This window comes from Neolamprologus multifasciatus, chromosome 23 (genome assembly GCF_963576455.1).
Source record: "Neolamprologus multifasciatus chromosome 23, fNeoMul1.2, whole genome shotgun sequence".
In the NCBI taxonomy this organism is placed as follows: Eukaryota; Metazoa; Chordata; class Actinopteri; order Cichliformes; family Cichlidae; genus Neolamprologus; species Neolamprologus multifasciatus.
The window spans coordinates 7,336,131-7,357,687 of record NC_140460.1 but is presented as its reverse complement, the minus strand read 5'-3'; the positions used below and the strand labels follow the sequence as shown (position 1 = coordinate 7,357,687).

General features: G+C 39.1%; 2 protein-coding genes across 4 annotated transcripts; both read right to left on the bottom strand.

Annotated features, from left to right (window-relative positions):
- Nucleotides 1-1,251: 1,251 nt before the first annotated feature.
- On the bottom strand, nucleotides 1,252-14,192 carry LOC146490912 (flavin-containing monooxygenase 5-like). Of its 2 annotated transcripts, none has more exons than XM_085150281.1 (11): nucleotides 14,066-14,192; nucleotides 6,873-7,011; nucleotides 6,547-6,735; nucleotides 6,285-6,450; nucleotides 6,065-6,207; nucleotides 5,651-5,847; nucleotides 5,273-5,408; nucleotides 4,956-5,175; nucleotides 2,365-2,437; nucleotides 1,925-2,177; nucleotides 1,252-1,822 (listed from the first exon to the last, which is right to left on the bottom strand). In XM_085150281.1, exons 2-11 carry the CDS (start codon nucleotides 7,002-7,004, stop codon nucleotides 1,676-1,678), a joined length of 1,656 nt encoding a protein of 551 aa, XP_085006407.1. In that variant the 5' UTR covers nucleotides 7,005-7,011; nucleotides 14,066-14,192; the 3' UTR covers nucleotides 1,252-1,675. The 2 variants fall into 2 exon arrangements, with proteins under 2 accessions (XP_085006407.1, XP_085006408.1); XM_085150282.1 differs by lacking the exon at nucleotides 14,066-14,192 and adding an exon at nucleotides 9,487-9,538.
- A 1,710-nt stretch (nucleotides 14,193-15,902) lies between these two features.
- LOC146490911 (flavin-containing monooxygenase 5-like) lies at nucleotides 15,903-20,654 on the bottom strand. Of its 2 annotated transcripts, none has more exons than XM_085150280.1 (11): nucleotides 20,522-20,654; nucleotides 19,528-19,670; nucleotides 19,244-19,428; nucleotides 18,965-19,130; nucleotides 18,723-18,865; nucleotides 18,420-18,619; nucleotides 17,631-17,766; nucleotides 17,326-17,545; nucleotides 17,164-17,236; nucleotides 16,259-16,511; nucleotides 15,903-16,169 (listed from the first exon to the last, which is right to left on the bottom strand). In XM_085150280.1, the coding sequence occupies exons 2-11, from the start codon at nucleotides 19,661-19,663 to the stop codon at nucleotides 16,020-16,022; spliced, it is 1,662 nt and encodes a 553-aa protein (XP_085006406.1). In that variant the 5' UTR covers nucleotides 19,664-19,670; nucleotides 20,522-20,654; the 3' UTR covers nucleotides 15,903-16,019. The 2 variants fall into 2 exon arrangements, with proteins under 2 accessions (XP_085006406.1, XP_085006405.1); XM_085150279.1 differs by having other exon boundaries at nucleotides 19,528-19,696; nucleotides 20,522-20,652.
- Between the last annotated feature and the right edge of the window lie 903 nt (nucleotides 20,655-21,557).

Sequence of the window (21,557 nt, the reverse complement as noted above, 5' to 3'; positions counted from 1 at the left end):
ATCCATTTATTTCAACAAAGTAACTGTATTCTAAATACCACCTTTTTAAACGGTAACTATAACGGAATACAGTTACTCATATTTTGTATTTTAAATACGTAACGGCGGTACATGTATTCCGTTACTCCCCAACACTGTCCAAAGGTGTAAACAGCTGAAACAATTACAAAAACCATAATCACTTACAGAGTTATTTACAAAACCATCATCCTTGTAAAACTATACCCAGATTACAGTTTGATATTGCACCTGCAGATGTTTGTGTTTGTCCCTGCAACAGTCATGGATGCGCTGTAGAACAACGCCCCCCAGTGGGCAGAATGTAAAAGACATGTCTTCATTGATATGAAGACATGTCTTTCTGATTCTGACAGTGTAATAAATCAATTTATCATTGCTCTTTTATTTTTTTTGACTACTTTCTCTAGCAGAAAACAACATTCATGGACAGGGACTTCTAAAATATTTTCCAAACTATATCTTTTAGATAACTAACAGAAAATGTAATAAAGGTCATCAATATTAGTTAAATATTAGTTAAACGTATTTTTGCCTTCTCTCAGTCAAACAGCTCTGAGGTAGTTTAATGACAAAATTACAATGATTTGACCACATCTTTTATATGGTAAATGGTAAGTATTTGTATAGCACTTTACTAGTCCCTAGGGACCCCAAAGCGCTTTACACATCCAGTCATCCACCCATTCACACACTGGTGATGGTAAGCTACATTGTAGCCACAGCCACCCTGGGGCGCACTGACAGAGGCGAGGCTGCTGGACACTGGCGCCACCAGGCCCTCTGACCACCACCAGTAGGCAACGGGTGAAGTGTCTTGCCCAAGGACACAGCGACTGTCCAAGCCGGGGCTAGAACCGGCAACCTCCCAATTACAAGGCGAACTCCCAACTCTTGAGCCACGATCGCCCATCGCGATATTTGTATAGCGCCTTACTAGTCCCTATTGACCCCAAAGCGCTTTACACATCCAGTCATCCACCCATTCACACACACATTCACACACTGGTGATGGCAAGCTACATTGTAGCCACAGCCACCCTGGGACGCACTGACAGAGGATTATCTTATTTCATTGTCTCACATACACCAAGTATGTCGATGACCCCTTGACCTTGTATTTGATAAGAAGTTAAGTGAACAGATTCACAGAGACTGATATTGTTAAACCTCATACAACAGGCCAAGAGACATCAAAAACAGAACGTATAAATTAATAAATAAAACAAACAATTCGGAGCACATACTGAATATTTATAAATTATTCAGTACAGCTTTTAAAGTCTTTAATAATGTAATATACTGCTGACAGAAAACATGATAATCTGCTGTAATATCTTACAGTGTATAACCTCTTAGCATATCAAAGAAATAAGTAATCATAGGATCCTAATTATATGTTAGCCTAGAAATGGTTACAGTACTTAAATGAGTCAGTATATGACATTAACAGATCTTCTTAAGATGGTATTTTATGCAACATGTCAAAATCCAAGTCAAGCCTCTGTCATTGTTATCAGTGTGGTGTTACTAACTATGGGAATTAGTGACTGGTGTTGTCTCTTAACAGCTTCACTGTTATTTCTCAAATTATTTTGAAACCCTAAGTATCAAAGGAGGTGCAAGATGAGATACTGGTGCTGGGTTTCTCATTCAATCACACTGATTGTGGACGCAGCTTGGACACGAGGGTGGAGATGGTGGTTGGGTTGTGGTGGATGTAGTAGATTGCAGCTCCTCCAGCCATGAATGTCAAGCTAAGCTTGATCAGGAAACCTGTCGTTGAACTCTGTTGTGCATTCAGCTGGAGGAGACATATGAAAAGATTATAAGAATGCATCTTTGATTGGCTGACCGGTGCATACAGCAAAACTCAGAGTATGCAAAATAAACGCTTTTTTCAGACCTGTCTAGTTTTTAGAGGTTGGTACATGCGGTCATACTGAGTGAAGATTGCCTTGCGGGCCCCCTCCCATTTTCCTGGTCCCATCAACCGGTACTGGTAGGCTGTAACAGGCCCCCACAGAACTTTCTTAAATAGAGGGAAGTCTGTGAGGAAGAGCCAGAGGAGATTTGGTTGCACTCCAATGTCCTTTGCTAAGTCGTCCATGTGCTCAACAAAGTCCACCTGCAGAGGTGTTAACTTTGACACAACGTAGCTGTAAAGAGGATAAGTAAAAAAAAAACAAATAAGTTAACCAATAGAATATCAGACCCACACACCTAGTTTTAAACAAGGAAGGGTTGAAAGGTTTAAATGATTTATTCACTTTTTTGGTAAATGATTTACAAAAAAATATTCTTATTATTACAAAATTAAAGAGGGGAAAATTAGTTTTTAAATACTTTTTTGCAATCTTCTTGGTGTCATTCTCAACAGCTTTGATCATGGCCTGGTTTGAGGGCAGTTTCTTATGTCCTGAAGAGCAAAAGAGAGAAAGCAAGAGTAAAGATAGTGACTGTTGATATATAGATGTTGATGTAATGATACGGTTTACCAGCAGGGGGCACTGTATGTAAGAAAGCTCATGAATGCCTCCAGGGGGAGCGCATAAAAGAAGACTAGTCTGTGGCATGGCATAAAGATGTTAATAAAATGTTTTGGAGCATAAGTGGATGCTGTGTTATTTTTAACAAGCCCTGCGAAGACAACACATGGTACCAGGAGTAAAAGTGAAAGTGTGGAAGCGATAGCAGTTCAAAGTTCTCTCTGTGATGGAAAGTTTGAAGCCACCGGAAGCATTGTCATTTTGGTGTAAAGGAAATAACATTTTTGGGAGACAAATTCTCTGCTGGAGGTCTTGAGCCAGATGAAAGAAAAATAAAAGCCATTGCAACCATACCACACCCAACAGATAAGAGAGGTGTGCTCAGAGTGATGGGAATGATCAACTTTGTTGGAAAATTTATACCTAACTTGTCAGTGAGAACATCAGCACTAAGGGAGTTAATTTGTGATTCCATGGAATTTAAATGGACAGCGAGGCATGAACAAGAATGGAATGATTGAAAGACCACACTGACAACGCGCCCAGTGCTTGCATATTATGATCCAACTAAGAGTCTGAAAATCTCAACAGATGCCTCAAAGGATGTGCTTGGAGCTGTTTTACTTCAAGCTGAAGAGGGGAGCTGGAAACCAGTTGCTTATGCTTCTAGATCCATGACTAAGGCTGAAACCAAATATGCTCAGATTGAGAAAGAATATCTTGGGCTGGTATATGGACTTGATATTTTTCACTGTTATGTTTATGGTCTTCCTACCTTTACAGTTGAGACAGATCATCGTCCTCTGGTGTCAATCATTAAGAAAAATCTGAATGAGATGTCGCCGAGGATTCAGCGTCTCATGATGAAACTGCAGAGGTATAGTTTTGACTTGATATACACACCAGGCAAGTATTTAGCTTTAGCAGATGCACTGTCACGAGCATCACAGGTGTGTCACGCAAGCTCCACTGAGAAAGAAGTAGATGATCATGTTAATATGATAGTGGAGTCTCTGCCAGTGTCTGACGCAAAGATAAAACAAGTATGTGAGGAGACAGCTGCAGACAGGGAGCTGCAAACAGTGATGGAAAATATCCAAGGAGACTGGGCCAAAGGGTCCCGTTCAAAGTATTATCATGTTAGATCAGAGCTTAGCGTGGTAAATGCACTGCTGTTGAGAGGCAATAGGATCGTGATACCACATAGTCTGAGACAGGTGAATGTGGGACACCTGGGAATAGAAAAGTGTAAAAGGAGGGCTAGAGATACTGTGTACTGGCCTGGTATTAATAAAGACATTGAGAACATGATCGGAAAGTGTGAAACCTGTTTCAGAGCAGACAGGCAAGAGAACCCATGATGATTCCCGAACTTCCTACAGCACCGTGGAGGAAAGTAGAAACAGATTTATTTCATTTTAATGGGAAAGACTATCTGTTGGTTATAGATTATTACTCTAACTTTCCTGAGATTGCTCTACTTACAAGTACAACTGCTAATAATGTGATCACACATGTGAAGTCCATCTTTGCCAGGCATGGAATACCAGAAACTGTCGTTAGTGACAATGGTCCTTGCTATAATTGCAAAGAATGGCAGAATTTCGCAAGAGAATATGGCTTTAAACATGTCACATCAAGTCCTCAACATCCACATGCAAATGGCAAGGCATAAAAAGGAGTGCATATCATCAAGCAGCTTCTGAAGAAGGCTACAGACAGTCAATCAGATCCTTATGTAGCCCTGCTGAGCTACAGGGCTGCTCCTCTTGACTGTGGTTTATCCCCTTCAGAACTGCTGACGAATCGTAAGCTACACACAACTTTGCCCTGCTATGCAGAGAGCAAGCAGAGTGAAGAAATTATAAAAAGCAAGAGCCTCTGAAATGGAAACAAAAACAGCAATACGACAAAGGAACAAGAGCACTTGGATTGCTTGCAAAGAATGATGTAGTGAGAATCCGAGATCAGAATGCATGGAACAGGAAAGCCATTGTTCTTCAGGAAGCAGGTCCGAGATCATATGACGTAGGAACTGAAGAAGGTCATGTGCTCAGTAGGAACTGTCGCAACTTACTGAAGACTAAAGAGACATTTCAGGAGGAACAATGTGGTGAGGAAGATGAAAATGCTGATGTGTCACATGCAGAGATGGTGTCTGATTTGAAACTACTAGATGGACATGAGACTGTGGAGAATGAATGAATGCCTCCAGGGAGAGCATATAAAAGAAGACTGGTCTGTGGTGTGGTATAAGGATGTTAATAAAATGTTTGGAGCGGTAGCTCGCAATCATAAGTGGATGCTGTGTTATTTTTAACAAGCGCTACGAAGACAACACAGTGACCAGCGACAATCATTAGTAAAATGCAATGTATTTGATATTTTACTGTAAAAGATTTTATTTCACCTCAGTTTTTAAATGTTCTTTTATTGGAAATTCCTCACCTTTGAAGACACGAGTGACAAAACGGGCCTGCATTTCAGCTTGAGGCATGATGGCTCCGTCAGAATGGATAAAACCCACAATAGCTAGGGTAGGCTGCTCTAGGATTGGAGGAAAAACATGTTTGTACAGTCCAATACGGTGCCCAGACTTGTATATGGCATTTTTTGGCAAGTAGGGGAAATCGTAGTTATATCCTGTGGCAAACACAATCAAGTCCACCTGTAATAAAGAGGACAAGAAAGAAGAGCTGAAATTGTTTTTAATGACATTAAGAACTGGAATATTTAAAGCACATCAGATAATTTGGTTCTCTAACATTTTCTGCAGTACTGCCATCATCAAACACCACAGTGGAACCACGGATCTCTTTTATGTTTGGTTTGACGATGACCGACCCAGACAAAATCCGGAAGGGCAGATCGTCATTGATCACTGGGATCTGGCTGAAGAGCCTGATGAGGTGAGGGCAGCAGAGGAAAGACAAACATGTACAATTCATATATAATAATATATTCTGATAACTACTAATAGACAAATTATGATTTAAATAGTGTTCACTTCATAGCAGCTACACAGTTTATGGACAATTTTGGTATGGTGAACAGTTTAGCAAACAAGATGAGACAATCAGCTTATATGTGATAGATTGCATTCAGCGAAACCGTGGCGTTAGGGAAGAATTTACATATCTCACCTGTGTTTGGGTTTGAGGCCATACATGGCGTGATCATACATGGAGTTGAGCTTTTTCTCACCAAGCCAGTTGAGAAATCTCATTGGCAACAGCCTGAACATGATATGGACAAAGCGTGTGTTGAACCTGTCCACTGGAAGACCATTGTCAGAAACCTGACGAATGACCCAAGCACCACTACGAGTGCTCAGATACACCTGTAAGACAAGACACAGAAAGAAAGAAGTAACACTAACGTGAAATTGTCTTATCTCACGGGATGAAGGGCATCCTTGTGCTCTTTATTTTAGGAGGTAAAGCTTGAGGAATGAGGATGCAAAAGACACATCAAACCAGATTGGCACACTATCAGACAAAAAAAAGCGACACTAAAATGTTAGGAAGAAAACTGAGCACTTAGAGAGCACTACCAACCTGCTCTGCAACTCTGCTGCCCTCCACCGCGATGTCACCCCCTGAGTTGCCGATGCCGATGACCACAACTCTCTTCCCATGCATGTCTTCAGGCCCCTTGTAGTCCCAGCTATGGGAGTATTTTCCTTCAAATGTCTCAATTCCTTTCAGACAACAGAGTGGAATTTTTATACAGTCATGTTTTAACATTTAACATGTGGTGGTACAGATATTCACTCACCTGGGAAGTCTTTGAGTGGCAGGTTAGGATAGTTGAAGTGGCCCGTGCAGCAGATAATGGCATCAAAAATGTGGTTCTCCTCGTATCCATCTCTAGTCTCAGTCACCACATCCCACTGACCAGTGCGAGAAAAGTCCGGTCTCTGTTTCACACTCTTCACTTTGGTCTAAGATACAATAAATATAATAGCAGGTCAGTTTATACATATAAATATTAATATAGGGTATAATAAAATTGATCGCTCTTCTTTCTATCTTGCTACCTGGAAGCGAATGTATTCCAGTAGTTTAAAGTGGTCTGCATACATCCTGAAGTAGTTCAAGATTTTAGAGTGGTGCATGTAGTTGGGGTAGTCTGCAGGGATTGGGTAGTCACTGTAGCACATCATCTCCTTCCACACATTGATAGTAAGGGAACGATAGATACTAGCTCTGTTTGGTTCCGACACTTCCTGCAGAGAAGACGTTCCAGTAAACAGATGTTAAGAAATAATAGTTTAAAATTGCACATTAAATTTTATATGAAAGACATACAAATGTCAAAATAGTCACAGTCAGTAGTGAATCTTTCTCTAGACTAAAGTCTTGCCTTGAATTTCCACAGTCCACCCATGTCATCACTGCTTTCAAAGCAGGTTGGCTCCATGCCCTCATCCAGACAAGCCTTTACGCTGGTCAGACCACAGGGTCCTGCCCCGATCACTGCTACTTTGTGAACCATGATGGAACTGCAACAGGAAAAAATTATTTATCAAAGGAGAAAAAAGGGAAAATTAAAGTTAAACAAGACACCGTATAGTACGATGTCGTACAGGAAGAGACAAAGTTGCAGTGAAATTGCAGTGAAACTCAATACCGAAAGCTTTTGTAAAGAAAAAGTGAAACCTTATTGGTTGTTTCCATTGCAACATGTATTGCATTGCTTATACAGTTGCACACTTACTTGCCGTAATATTCATGTAACTCTACACATTTAAAATTTTACAAAAGACAGATAACTCCTGTTACAGATAGATTACACAGATAATGAAGCCGTACGTCTTAGAGCATATCTTGCAGTCTGTAACTGATTGCATTTAAAAGTGATATTACCATAAACACGAGCATCTGTGTCAGCCTTACCTCTTCTGTATAGAGAGAGATGAAATGAGTCATCCTGTCCTCGCGTTTAAATACTCAGTCAGATTTTAACAAACACGCAAACATGAAAGGCTGATGATTGATCAGCTCAAAAGTCCCAAAACAAGTCAATAAGTTAAGAAATACTCGTAATACTCTTTTCTGCATTGCTTTTATGATGCTATTTAGAACCATTAGGAATGTAAAGAAGAATGCAAAACTGTGTACCGTGTAAATGGAATACCTTGATTAAAATATAACTTAAAATATAGGTCCTGAAAACGAGGGGGATAAATGTCAGGAAAGATATTACGAGAGAGTTCTTCTTGATCAATAAGTTCAATAAGTGTCTTTAAAAAATTGTTTGAAAAGCAAAAACAGCAGTTTGACCCTACCTGCTCTTTGTACACTTAAAATATATCTTACATGAAAATAACACTTACGTAAAAGTTCAGGCAAGAATCAATCTGAATATTGATCTAATTTGCACAGGCAGTCTATAAACCACATAAAATGTCTTTTCATCATGTTTGTTGTCATGTTGAAGATAAGCGAAAATCTAAACATATGAAGAGTGAGACACAGGCACTCCAAACACTTGTGCATATATTGCTTCATTTTTTTTTTTTCAGCTTTGAAACACAAATGTCAGCATTTCCTTATCAGACCAATCAATTTTTGTGTTTGGAGGCATTGATAGGTTTGACACAGTATCTATGCTTTGGCTTCTCTCTTTCTTTTGTAAGTAAACATGCTGCAGATTCGAACCCTTGAGAAGCAGATTACCAACCTTATGTTCTTTTTTATCTTTAGCTCTCTGAAATTTGGCAAACAGACTTTGCAGTATTCAAATGTCCCCAATGTTTCAGTCCTTGTTTGAGGTGTTTGAGGTTTGGGTGTTTTTTCCCTAGTATCTGTAGTTTTGATTCTTTTTTACTGGAAATCTGGATTCTTGTTTTGATTCATCTAGTTTTTCCAGTTGTTTTGTGTTATTTCTTTTGATATAATTGAATCTGTTTCTGTTTTCCTTGATGGATATTTAAGTGATGAGTCTGATTTTAAGATTGTGTGTTCTGGTTTATGTCTTGATTTTTATTGTTTGTAGTGATTTCAGCTCCCTCTTGTCTTCTGTTAATGCCTGATTACCTGCCTCTATGTCCAGTGAAAGTCTAGTCTCCATGTTTTGGTTAGTTCCTGAGTATTTAACATTGGTTTTCCTGCCTGTCTTGCATTACTTTTACTTGCTCCTTTTATTATTCCTTTTGATTATTCTCACTTGTGTCTCATTCATGTATAAATCATCTACCGCTGCAAATGATACAACCATCTCAGCCTCCACCATTGGCCACATGACCAGTCTCCACAAGGAATTTATCTATGTTGCCAAACTCCTGTCTGGCTTGGCACTCTCCACAGGTCCCATTTGTCTTACCCTATCCTAAATCCTTGGGACCTGTCCACTTGAGATCTCTGTTTTTTGTTTTCCCACGCTCGCACACAGTTTCCAGATATAATTAGTTTTCTTCTTTTTTTCCTCCTTTCCCTTCCAAACTAAATCCAGCTTCTGCTTGTTTTGTCAATTAGCTTCCAGTTCAAATCATTTCAATTTTATTTCATTTATATAGAGCCAGCTAACAACAGTTGCCTCATTTCTGGCGAGAACTCACTTCTTTCTGTATTCTTTGCCAAGAAAGGCAGAAAGCTTCTTCCAGATTCCAACCCCCATGACACTCTTGACCCACTCTCTGTGGAATCTAAGAGTAAAAAGCTCGGCTCTCATGTTACACCCCTGAAGGGGCGAAATGATCCCAAATGTGAGGCGGGTGTTTCCTCACTGAAAACTTTTACTCAAATGATATATCTCAAATATATAAACTATTTAGAATGAACTAGATTAATGGGTTTACATTCGTACATTACAGCTCTATCACAGGCTGTATTTAACCCATTGCTGGGAGTTTGCTCACACATCGCAAAACTTTCTAACTAATATACATTGTCTTTTCATACTTGGAATAGTATTAACATGCACCTTTCTTTCCCTCCATAACTCATTTTAGTAACACTCAACACTGTAAGCATACCTGCAGGGGAGAAATAACCACAAAAGTGACAAGCTGGTACTTCCTCACTGAGAACTTTTACTCGAATGAGGACAATACCTCAATTTCCCCCAGTTAAATGGGTGGAGACAAAAGCAATCAATCTCAAGTGACCCGATTCAGACCACTTCGTAGATCACAGATAACACTTATAAACTTAATATTTAACAGTAAGGGAGGAATTAAACAAAGTTTACTTTAAAATAAATTCTCAAACGTATCTTATAAAACATGTCCTATACCTGTGTAACCTCCTTAGATCACAGAATATTAATACTGTTTTTATTAAAAAATGTGTTAAAATTTGTTGTTATTGTAACTTCTTGCACGCTCCCCAACAAAATAGATGCTGTCTCGACATTAAACAATTGCAAAATCTTCTCACAAATGTTTCTACTTTCTCTCGCTCTCTTTTTTTTTACTAGTCTCTCATGAACTTGACACTGAAGCTCTTGTTCTGCCAGCTTGCACACGAACAAAGGTCAGGGGTCACAGTTTAAAGACACAGACCACAATCCATAATTGGTAACAGAGTACCACATAAACAGTCTATGGGTATTCTTTGGAAAGTCCACGAGTTATTAAGAGCAATTAACTATGCAGACAGCATTTTCAGTGCCCATGGCAATGGTGTTTGTGAACAGTCTATGAATTATCCATGGCAACAGTCTGCACGCAGACTTGTATGAGTCCATACATGAAGGAGGGCTGAAAGTATGGCTGCAGGGGTGGCAGCCATGGGACGAGAAACGGAGCGTGACACACAGGTAACAACACGGATACTGGCTGGACACTGTAAAAGGAAGGAATGCTGCCCTTATCATAGGTCATGCATCTTGCTGGGTGCCTCTCTCGCTCTCTGTGGCAGGTGCCTTTTCAGGTTCAGCCACTGCATTTGAGGATAGGGATGCATACGGAAGGTTCCCATCAGGCAAGTTTTAAGCATGTAAGTTTATGTCACTAGGCTCACTGAACTCGAAAACTACGAAAACTGGCTTTTCAAATTTTCCTCCTGCTGGTGTGCAGTTATGTATAATATCCATCTCTGATCCACCAAGAAGTCTGTTTCTTTCCATTGACACGGTGGAAGCTTGGAGTGGTTATTAATGTAGCTCATACTCATCTCCACTGTCTTCCTCAGATTCCTGAATTTGCGTTTCAGGCCGGTGCCTCCTTTCCTGTTTTCCTGTTTTCTTTGGTCCCTTCTGGGGGGCTGCCTACTGCAATCTGGGTATCATTTTGGACTCAACTCTTTCATTCCGTGCTCATGTCAAATCTGTCACCAAAACAGCATTTTTCCACCTAAAGAACATCTCTTGACGTTGGCCATCACTCACTGACTCTGTAACAGACCCTCATCCATGCCTTTGACATCTGCAACGGGGTCCTGTTTGGGATTTCCACTAAAGCCCTGAGTAGACTCCAGTATGTCCAAAACTCAGACGTATCACCCCCACCCTCACAAATCTTCACTGGCTCCTGGTTAAGTTACGCATGACTTACAAGATCCTTCTTCTTACTTACAAATCCCTCAATGCCCTGGCACCTCAGTATCTCTCTGAGCTGCTGCAACCATACACACAGTCTTGGATGCTACAGTCCTCATCCATGGGCCTCAATATCTTTCAGTGTGGCAGCCCCCACACTCTGAAACTCTCTACCATATGAGATTTGCAATGTCCTGTCACTGGAGTCCTTCAAGAAACTTCTCAAGATAAGCCTCTAGCCTTTTTAACCTCTCGCTACTCTTGTGTAAAGTGTCCTTGGGTTTCTTGAAAGGCGCAACACAAATCTAAGTTGTTGTTGTTGTTGTTATTATTATTATTATTATTATTATTATTAATCCTTTTATTATTGTGGGATTCTGGCAAACTGTCAGGTGGCTCAGGAAGGGGATTACATGTAGCCTAGAAGGCTGCTGACTTCAATAGAGAATAAAATTGCGCAATGTAAGGAATACTTATTCTGTTTTAGTTGACATGCATGTTCAACATTGTGCAGACATCTGGAACACAGACTGGGGTCATGGTTGCCATTTTTAAGAAGACACCCAAGAGTATACTTCAATTATAGGGGGATCACATCACCCTGGGAAGGTCTATGACAGGTTAATAGAGAAGAGCCTTTAATCCAACCTCAAATTTGGAAAGAAACTGCAGTTTTTATGTTGGTGATGGAATGCTTGGGCAGCTCTTCATCCTCTCAAGGATATTGTAGGGTTTGGTGAGAGTTTGTCCTCAAAGTCTAAATGTGTTTTTGTGTTGATTTACTGGTTGATCCAGAATCTTCATTACTTCCTACCCTCAGAAGTGGGAAGTAATGAAGTACAAATACTTTGCTACTGTGCTTAAGTAGAATTTTCAGGTATCTGTACTTTACTTCAGTATTTTTTTCCTTAAACCTTTTCCTTGTACTTTTAATATTTTAAACACATAGCTGTGCTTTCTACTCCTTACATTTTCAAAATAGGCTTGTTACTTTAGCTTTAACACATCGCAGGTTAATGTGAGATAAACAGGTTACTTTCATGTACTGTGATAGATTCAAAGTAAAGAACAGTGTGTTGGACCGGTGCAATATGCTAAGCTATCAAAACTGATTATGGGTTTCTCCACAGGCTGAATCTCCCTTCCTTTTTTTCTCTGCTCATGTTCTACTTACCAGATTCAAATTGAATACATTTATTAGAATTAATATTTGGACTGAAATAAAAAATTGCATTCCCCTACTGGTAATACTTTATTATTACATGAATATAGCACAAGGTTCAGTTAGCTTTGAACAAAAATATCTGGTGGAACTTCCTCCAAAGAGCTACTTTTTACTTTCTTACTCTGAGTACATTTCATAACCTGTCCTTTTTCACTTTTACTTCGAGTAAAGAATTTGAATTTGTTTTTCAACTTTTACTAGAGTACTTTACAACACTAGTATCTGCGCTTCTGCTTAAGCACAGAATGTCTGTACTTTTGACACCTCTGCTCACCCTCACTTAGGGCTATGAGCTCTGGGTAATGACCAAAAGAGGAGACCAAGAAATGCTGGAGAAATTTTATATCCCAGCTGGCCGGGGAATATCTCGGTTACCCCGTGGGGAAACTGGAGGAAGTGGCTTCTCTACTTAGACGCCTGCCCCTGCAACCTTAATCTCTATAAGCAGCAATGAACGGGTAGATGGCCTGGGAAAAAACAAGCCTCCTGTGAAAGTTAGGGTAGCTAAAAAGCAATATCAAAATGTAAATAGCCTAACACATCTAAAAATATCTCATTCCACCTCGGACACCATCGACTTAAATAATAGCTTACCTGCAAAACCTACAAGCCAATTGAGCCACAGAAACATTTAACTAGATAGTCTTTGATCTAAATTTCCTCAGCTTTTCCATGTTTTTGGCTACACCATCAGGTTAGGAAGCATATATATATATATATATATATATATATATATATATATATATAGATAGATAGATATATATATATATATAGATATATAGATAGATATAGATAGATAGATAGATATAGATATATAGATATAGATAGATAGATAGATAGATAGATAGATAGATAGATAGATAGATAGATAGATAGATAGATAGAGAGAATCACACTTTTTCAGACTGATGTATCTAACATGCAGCAACTCACTACTACAATGTTTTGCCAAAAAGACAAGAAGAAGTGAATCCCCCTTGATTGTTTCCATGCTTTAAGAAGTGCACAGTGTTAGCTGTTTACATTTGTCACATGCTACACTATGACATGTAAATATGGTGGTCATGAGACACTGCTATATAATGTTTTATTTAGAAATACAATAGTTTTGCCACTAGTTGAGTGTGAGCATACTGCTATTGAGTGGAAAATGGGGGTTAACTCCAAGTGGAATACAAATAAATCATTATTTAGTTAAAAAAAACAAACTTCATGTGTCATTTAGGTGCTTTACAGTACAAATAGCAGAACAAACTGTTCCCAGCATTTTGCTGATTACACAGTAAGCACTAATGGGTTTAGCTTCATTTATATTTCTGGATTCCCAGGATACTGCACAGCACAGCAACCCTTAGTCCCCACTTCTGTCATAAAACTCAGTTCCTAGAACTTGAATGAAGGCCAAAGGTGATTTTGCTGTAATAGCACTGAAACTTTGGAATGACCCTTTGGGTGTAGTTTGCTCAGCTAATTTGCTCTGCAGTCATATTTTTGCAGCCTGTTGATACTTTGCTTTTACAAGCTTGCTTTGGATGTCAAACCTATTCTGTACTTTTCACTTTCATCTCTGCAGTTATGCTTTTTACAGATTATTTCTTTATCGCAACCGTGCACAGCACAGCAACGCAAGAATGAAAATGCAAATATTCTTCTTTGGGTAGTCATTTTGTATAATTTTTCAGCCTCGACTGTCTTGCAATTATTTTTTATGTGAACATGTGGAAATCAGTCCCTAAAATTCAGGGATTAGAAATGATCAATTTACTTGTGCTATCCCAAAAAATGTGTGTGCATGTGTGTCAGAGTGTGTAGGGAAACAAAACTGAAGGACGCCAGGTTTCTTTCTTACCTTGATCCTGGTATGTTTGTTGGCCCTGTGTCTGGAAAGAGGAAAGACAATCATCAGAGCACCGACTTTTATAGCCCTACTGAGACAGCGACCAATGACAGGCTTCCCCCTCCCCAACATAGGGATGAAAAGACCAAATGTACTTCTAAGATCGATTAGAAAGGACGTGGTACGCGTCATGTAAATAGATGCATTTTATTTGAATATTGAAGAAAAAAAAAAGAATTTAAGTTGTTTTTTCTTTCAAAGAAACATACAGAAAAACAGTAATAATATATTCCTGTAGCATGTATTGTAAATGGGGGCGGTCTTAGCTCGGATGATTTAATCAAGCAGTTCTCACCTCATGGGTGTAATTGGCAGCCAACCTAGAATCCTTTGTAGCTGTGGACAGGCATAAGCTCATTAGGGAAGTAAAGTTAATCGGACTGTTAATTTAGCATGTTGTTAGATGACTTTTATAAAATGTAACAAAAACTGGATCTAGTTGTAAAACAAATATTCTTTGCTTTACAGTAGGTGGTGTGTTTGAGCAGAGGCTAATAAACAACTGTAAGGGATGCTCTTTGTAGTGCGTGAACGTGTGCGCATGCCGCAAAATAGGTAAATGATTGATAGCCAGCTGCCTCCCTGACTGTGTGCCCAGCCTGGACATAGATCACAGATGGCTTGCAAACTCATTGTGTAATTATGAATGGCTACTAGAAGCCATAAATCAGTTAAAATTGGGGTCAAGAGGTTCATGGGTTCAAAAAATGCCCCCAGTGCCCACTTTGTTGCTTCTCTGAGTTGGGTGTAAAAAAAAAACAACAACCAAAAAAAAAGTACATTTGAGTTGCAGAATAGTGACGAAAAAAAAAGAATAAGCCGCATATCAGAAAATCAAAGAGAGCATACAAGGTAGTGGAGAGATAATACAGAGGGAAAAAGGACAGAAAAGTAACACTGACAGAGAGAGACAGACTTTGCCCAGCCTGATGGAAATTTCCACTCTGGCAGTGAAACGAAATCTTATGTTCAGATTAAGTTAAGCATAATGCAAAACAACAAAACAAGGTTCACTTGTTAGATTGTAGTTGTTAACGGAGACACCAATATTATACGTATAAATAAATGAAACAATAATTAATCTTAAGCAATAAAAGCTTTGAATTCTGGGAGAGTCTGGAACACACTTCTGTGTTCTTCATGTTAAAATTGTTTCTTTATGGTTTTCAGGTTTAGTCAGGAGTGTAATAACAAACTGAAATGCAAAGCAAACCTGCTTTTATTATTGCTTTTTGGCTAAAAAAAATATTTCAATAGATACAGTGTGCTTTTTTCTGTATGTACTAACATGCTGGGGAGTGTGAATAATTGGCTTGATTTTCATCCGTACAGTTTTGTTTGCCTAAAAAGGTTCAGTGTGTTGAAATGCATGGAAAGGTATCAAATGACGCCAAAAGGGGTTGAATGTGTTTATAACCCCCCCCCCCCTCTTTTTTTTTTAAAGAAACATTTTCCTTTACAGGATCAGTCACTGTCTGGTCTAACTGGTATTTTGGATTCAACTATCCAGAAAATCTGTCAATAAAAGAAAGAATAGAGAATAATAATATAATTTTAAACAATCTGTCATCTGCATTGGTGTGCATCTTATTCATTTCTATCCACTGTCAGCCTAAGTTCCTGTACTGCAAGGGATGCACTATAAATGTGTTATAACTAAATGTTTCTGGGTGTTTTAAAGAAAAAAAAAGTTGCTTTAAATCTATGCATTAAAATAACCACACATATGAAAAATAGAATAATACACAAATCAGCAGACACATATTTAATCACTCAATAATTCCAAACAAGAGTATAGTGAACTAAATATTTTAAAGAGCTACAGAAATAGTAGAATTTGTGTTTTTCTTTATTTCATTTGGTGTGTTTCAGAGTCCTCTGCTCATTGTTGGACTCTGAAGCTTGATCAGACTCTTTGTGGACGCATGTTGGACAGCAGTGTGGGGATGACATCCGGGTTGCGAGTATGAAAGTAGTAGATAGCAGCTCCTCCAACCATGACAGTCAAGCTCATTTTAACTAGTCGACGAGCAGTGGAGGGCTGTTCTGGTTCCAGCTACGGGGGGGTGATGGTTTTTACTTCATGTTAAAATCATGCACAACAGTAACAAAGAAGACTGCAGAAGAAAAAGTGTAACATCAAACCTTTCTGGTTTTTAGAGGCTGGAACATGCGATCAAACTGGGTAAAGATTGCCCTGCGGGCTCCTTCCCATTTCCCTGGTCCCATCAGCCTGTACTGGTAGGCGGTAACGGGCCCCCAGAGAACCCTCTTGAACAAGGGGTAGTCTGTGAAGAAGAGCCAGAGGAGGCTTGGCCTTACACCAATCTCTCCAGCTATTTCATCCATGTAGGAAACAAAGTCCACCTGCAGTGGGGTCAGCTTTGAAACAATGTAACTGTGGAGAGAATAATATAAAGAATAGTATTATTCTAAAGTGGCACTAACATGGTATAGAAGTATAAGATATAAGAGTATAGCGCAGAATAGATATGCTAGAATAAAGCATTCCTTGTTTATACTTAGGTTTGATATTATGATTGCTTCCAGAGTCCAATGCTAAGTGTTCTTGATCATTGCAATATTAAAAGTCTAAAATTAAACACCTTTTAATGGCTATAAAATGTGTAAGATTAAAATGTGGTATGAAGCAGCTGCAACCTTTACAGTCTGAACTTTCAAAGGAAAAAAGGAAAACAAATCACATGCTAGAATTGTCAGGGTATGCAAACAGCTGGCTTCAAATTCAGATTTCTAACTGGATTGTTTAAAAATGGTGCCGTTTGCTTTTTAAATGCAATTACACGGATAATGAAAATTATGTATGTGTACAGTTTGCTTACAAAGAAAAGGAATGTGAGTATTAATTTCTTTACATTTTCAGACTAATGAGCATTTGTATGTTTAGGTATTATGACAATACACCTGTCTAACCTCTCTATGCACCTTGCTAACCAATCTCACTATAGCTAGAGCATCTTCTGACATATAACAGGAGAAAGGACAATGGTAAAAGACAGGTTGAAGTATTTAATAAGACAAATAGTTACCTTTTTTCAATATTTTTTGTATCTTTTTCAACAGCCTTGATCATGGACTGGCTTGACGGCAGTTTTTTATGTCCTAGACGGCAAAAAAAGGTAATTTGTAAATATAAATGAACTAATTTGTGCTTAGGCATGCTAACTGTTAGTAATAACAGACTACCTTACCTTTGAAGACACGAGTGACCCAACGGGCCTGCATTTCAGCCTGAGGCATGATGGCTCCAAGGGCATGAATGAAACCCACGACAGCCAGAGTAGGATGCTCTAGGTTTGGGGGAAAAACATGCTTGTACAGACCCGCACGGTGCCCAGACTTGTACATGGCATTTTTTGGCAAGTAGGGGAAATCATAGTTGTACCCTGTGGCAAATACAATAGTGTCCACCTGTGACAACAAAGAAATATGGTATTAAACTAAGTCTTCACTGAACAAAGATCTTGGAGAAAGTTGAAGAAAACTCTTCTCTGACCTGTTCCACAGTAGTTCCATCATCAAACACCACAGTGCACCCACAGATTTCCTTCACATTTGGTTTGATGATGACTGCTCCGGACAGAATCTTCATTGGTAAGTCATCATTGATTACTGGGATCTGACTGAAGAGCCTAGAGTAGAGTATTTTAATGAGAAGCAGAATTCCTCATCTGACAACACAGCGTTATACACCAATCTGGCATAACATTACAACAACTGACAGGTGAAGTCAGTAACACCAGTTATCTCTTTGTAAGGGAGCAAGTGAACATTTTGTCCTCAGATTCAATGTGTTAAAAACAGAGAATTGGCCAAGCATAGCGGATTGAGAGAGTTTGTGATGACCAGATGACCAGAGCACCTCCAAAATTACAGCTCATGTGGGGTGTTCCCAGTCTGCAAAAATGGTCCAGGAATGATATGAGAAGCACAATGAGCTTGAGGTGTTGACTTGGCCTCCAAGTTCCCCAGATCTCAATCCTGTGGGATGTGTGGGACAAACAAATCTGATCTACAGAGATCCCACCTTGTAGTTTACAGGACTCAAATGATTTGTTGCTAACATCTTCGTGCTAGATAGCACTGCACACTTTCAGGGGTCTAGTGGAGTCAGTGCCTCAAAAGGTAAGGGCTGTTTTGGGAACAAAAGGGGGACCAACACAGTATTGGGCAGGTGGTCACAATGTCATGCCTGATTGGTGTATATTATAGGGAACTAACTCACTGTGATTGATGTCATTATCTTGGCCTGAGTCAAAATCTATGTGGGTGTGACACCACCTACCTGTGTTTGGGTTTTAGGGCGTACATGGTGTGGTCATACATGGCATTGAGTTTCTTCTCACCAAACCAATTGAAGAAGTTGATTGGGAATAGCTGAAACAGGATATGAACAAAGCGTGTGTTGTACTTCATGTCAACTGGCAGACCATTGTCGGAAACTTGACGGATGATCCAAGCACCACGACGAGTGCTCATGTACACCTGGAGAATGGGAAGGACAGAATTCACCAAAACTCATGAAGGAGGTTTTTTTTTCTATCTCTAATCAAAAGAAGATAAGAAGAACGAAAAAGCTTTCTTCAACCTGCTCTGCAACTCTGCTGGTCTCCACAGCAATGTCACCTCCAGAGTTTCCAATTCCGATTACCACCACTCTTTTTCCATACATGTCTTCAGGTCCTTTGTAGTCCCAGCTGTGGAGATATTTTCCTTCAAATGTCTCAATTCCTGCAACATAACAGAGGTGTCATATGTTGTAAGGTTGATGTTTAAAAATCAGCCATATTTTAATCAAAGCCTTTTCAGGATAAATGCAAAACATGTTACCTGGGAAATCTTTGAGTGGGAGGTTAGGGTAGGTGTAGTGACCAGAGCAGCAGATCACTGCATCAAAGACATGCCTCTCCTCATGTCCATCTCTCTTTTCAGTCAACACCTCCCACCTGCCAGTGTGAGAATAGTCCGGTGCTTTTCTCACACTTTTCACTAAGGTCTAAAAAATAACAATGTAGGCCGATTCAGGTTTTCATATATCTGCCAAATGTCACCAAAACAGTTTTGAACAATGTGCTTTTCTCTCATTCTACTCTTCTTTGTTTTTATTACCTGGAAGCGAATGTATTTTAGGAGTTTAAAGTGGTCTGCATACATTCGGAAGTAGTTCAGGATTTTAGAGTGATGCATGTAGTTGGGATAATCAGAGGGAATGGGGAAGTCACTGTAGCACATCATCTCCTTTGAGATATTGATTGTAAGTGACCGGTAGATACTAGCCCTGTTAGGCTCCGAAACTTCCTGCAGAGAAATAGTTTTAAAAGACAAAATTTTTTTTTACTCTGTTTCACACGAACAGTTTGCTTGTCAACATGTTTGTCTTCTTAAATGTAGACTTGCCTTGAATTTCCACAGTCCGCCCATGTCGTCACTACTTTCAAAGCAGGTTGGCTCCATGCCTTCTTCCAGACAAGCCTTTATGCTGGACAGACCAGAGGGGCCTGCCCCAATCACTGCTACTCTGTGCACCATGATGGACCTGCAACCAGATGTTGGAAAATGTACCTGTAATTTTGAACATTTGTGACATTAAGTATGAAAATGTAAATTTGTAACCAAGGAAACCATCAATTGCACTATATTCAGGTGACAAGATCTTAATGTTAAAAAAGAAATACAAAAGAAAACATGCATAGAAAACAGTTTTCCTGTTTAAGAATGAAGCTTAAATTAGTTTCCAGCTCGTTTAAAATGCTCGAGAGATTTTTACCAGAGCGAGATAAAACGGTCACGTGGCAATCCCTTTCCAATAATCCTCAGTTAGTTTACTTGATTTAAAGTAGTGACTGCAACAATTTAGAGCAATTGATGGTTTAACCATGTTTTACATGACTGAACTCTACTAATTCCTAATCCTGGCATTTGTCATAAAACATTCTTTTCAGACACAGAAGAGCAAAGGTGACATCAAAGTTCTTTGAAAGACCTCAAACTTTGTCATTATGTTATTATTTGTCATGGGGTGGCTGTAGCTCAAGTGGCAGAGCAGGTCAGCCAATCAGAAGGTTGGTGGTTCGATCCCAGGCTGCCTCCTGGCTGCATGCCAAATATCCTTGGGCAGGATACTAACCCCATGTTTGCCTACTGGTGGTACAACGTAAAGCGCTATACAAATGCAGGCCAATTACCATTATATCATTGGAGCATGGTTATCATAACAATGCACAATATGTTAATAAATGAAAAGAAATACGCCATCTTGCATTCAAGTAATCACAAGCTATTTTAAACCCTTTGTACCCCATGACACACTTAGAAATATTGCTGATTTAAAAATCCTGACACACATATGGAAGCTTTATATTGCAGAAAGTATCTATTTTTGCTTACCTTGATCTTCCTGTGGTGATTTGGTGTGCCTCTCAAGTGGGGCAAGCATCACCTGAGCACAGACTTTTATACAGAGAGGGTAACTATACACACTCTTTTTTTCTTTCTCTCAGTCCTGTCCAAAAAAGGAAGCTACCAAGATGAACCATGTTTACCAAAATCAAAATGGGTTTGACTTTGACTAAAGTTCAATTTGTGTTATTTTAAGTAGGAAGAGGAGTGCAAATGAGTGACAATAGTGAGCAATGGGAAGAAGGAGCAATAATGATACGCACATCACTCTATTAATGTATCCATCTAGTACACATGACACAAAATAATTTTAGATTGGTTCCCCATTTAATTACAAATTCTTACAATCAAATTACGGGATAATTTTCAACAGCAAATTCAAATCCACGGACTATAATACAGCATAACCACACACACAGACGTATACATAAATGTACATTATAAGATCTATACAAGTGATGTACAGTGAAGTTCATAGTATTTAGCAGGCAATGAGTGCAGTAAAATGTATAGAAGCTGGCTTCATGTTTGAAGAATGTATAGAATAAGAAATACATTTTGTTCATAAAGTTTCTCAACTGTTACAGCACAGGTTATGAGAAATGTGCAAAATCTTTCAGTACACAACATACACAACTAATACACAACATTTTTAGTCTTAAAAAAAAAAGAAAAGAATCAATCATAAAAATTATTTGGTCACAAAAATTACCATCCAGCATATTTAGATTTACAACCAAAGTGTAATGAAGTGAAAATCTTCAAAGCTGAAACCTTTCTCACTGGCACTGGGAAGATCATTGGTTAGTTATTGCAGAGACAGCACAGATTGCACAAGGTCAATAAAATATCTGAGTGGGAACAGTCTGCTGAGTTCATACAGGTATCTGGATCTGGCTTAGACCAACTAGCACAAACCGGTGGAAAAAAAAAAAGACCCCAGAGATAGGACACGAAACTTTCTTTTTGTCAAACACACGTAATACAGGACAAAAAAACTGATGTAACTTCTGGTCTCTGGCAG

Coding starts and splice junctions, on each gene's coding strand:
- LOC146490911 (XM_085150280.1), bottom strand. CDS start 19,663: ATGGTGCACAGAGTAGCAGTGATTGGGGCAGGCCCCTCTGGTCTGTCC. Junction 19,429..19,527: donor ACTGTGGAAATTCAAGGCAA/GTCTACATTTAA, acceptor CTCTGCAGGAAG/TTTCGGAGCCTAACAGGGCT. Junction 17,767..18,419: donor GCCCTAAAACCCAAACACAG/GTAGGTGGTGTC, acceptor ACTCTACTCTAG/GCTCTTCAGTCAGATCCCAG.
- LOC146490912 (XM_085150281.1), bottom strand. CDS start 7,004: ATGGTTCACAAAGTAGCAGTGATCGGGGCAGGACCCTGTGGTCTGACC. Junction 5,409..5,650: donor GGCCTCAAACCCAAACACAG/GTGAGATATGTA, acceptor TCACCTCATCAG/GCTCTTCAGCCAGATCCCAG. Junction 2,178..2,364: donor ACCAAGAAGATTGCAAAAAA/GTATTTAAAAAC, acceptor TCCTCTTTACAG/CTACGTTGTGTCAAAGTTAA.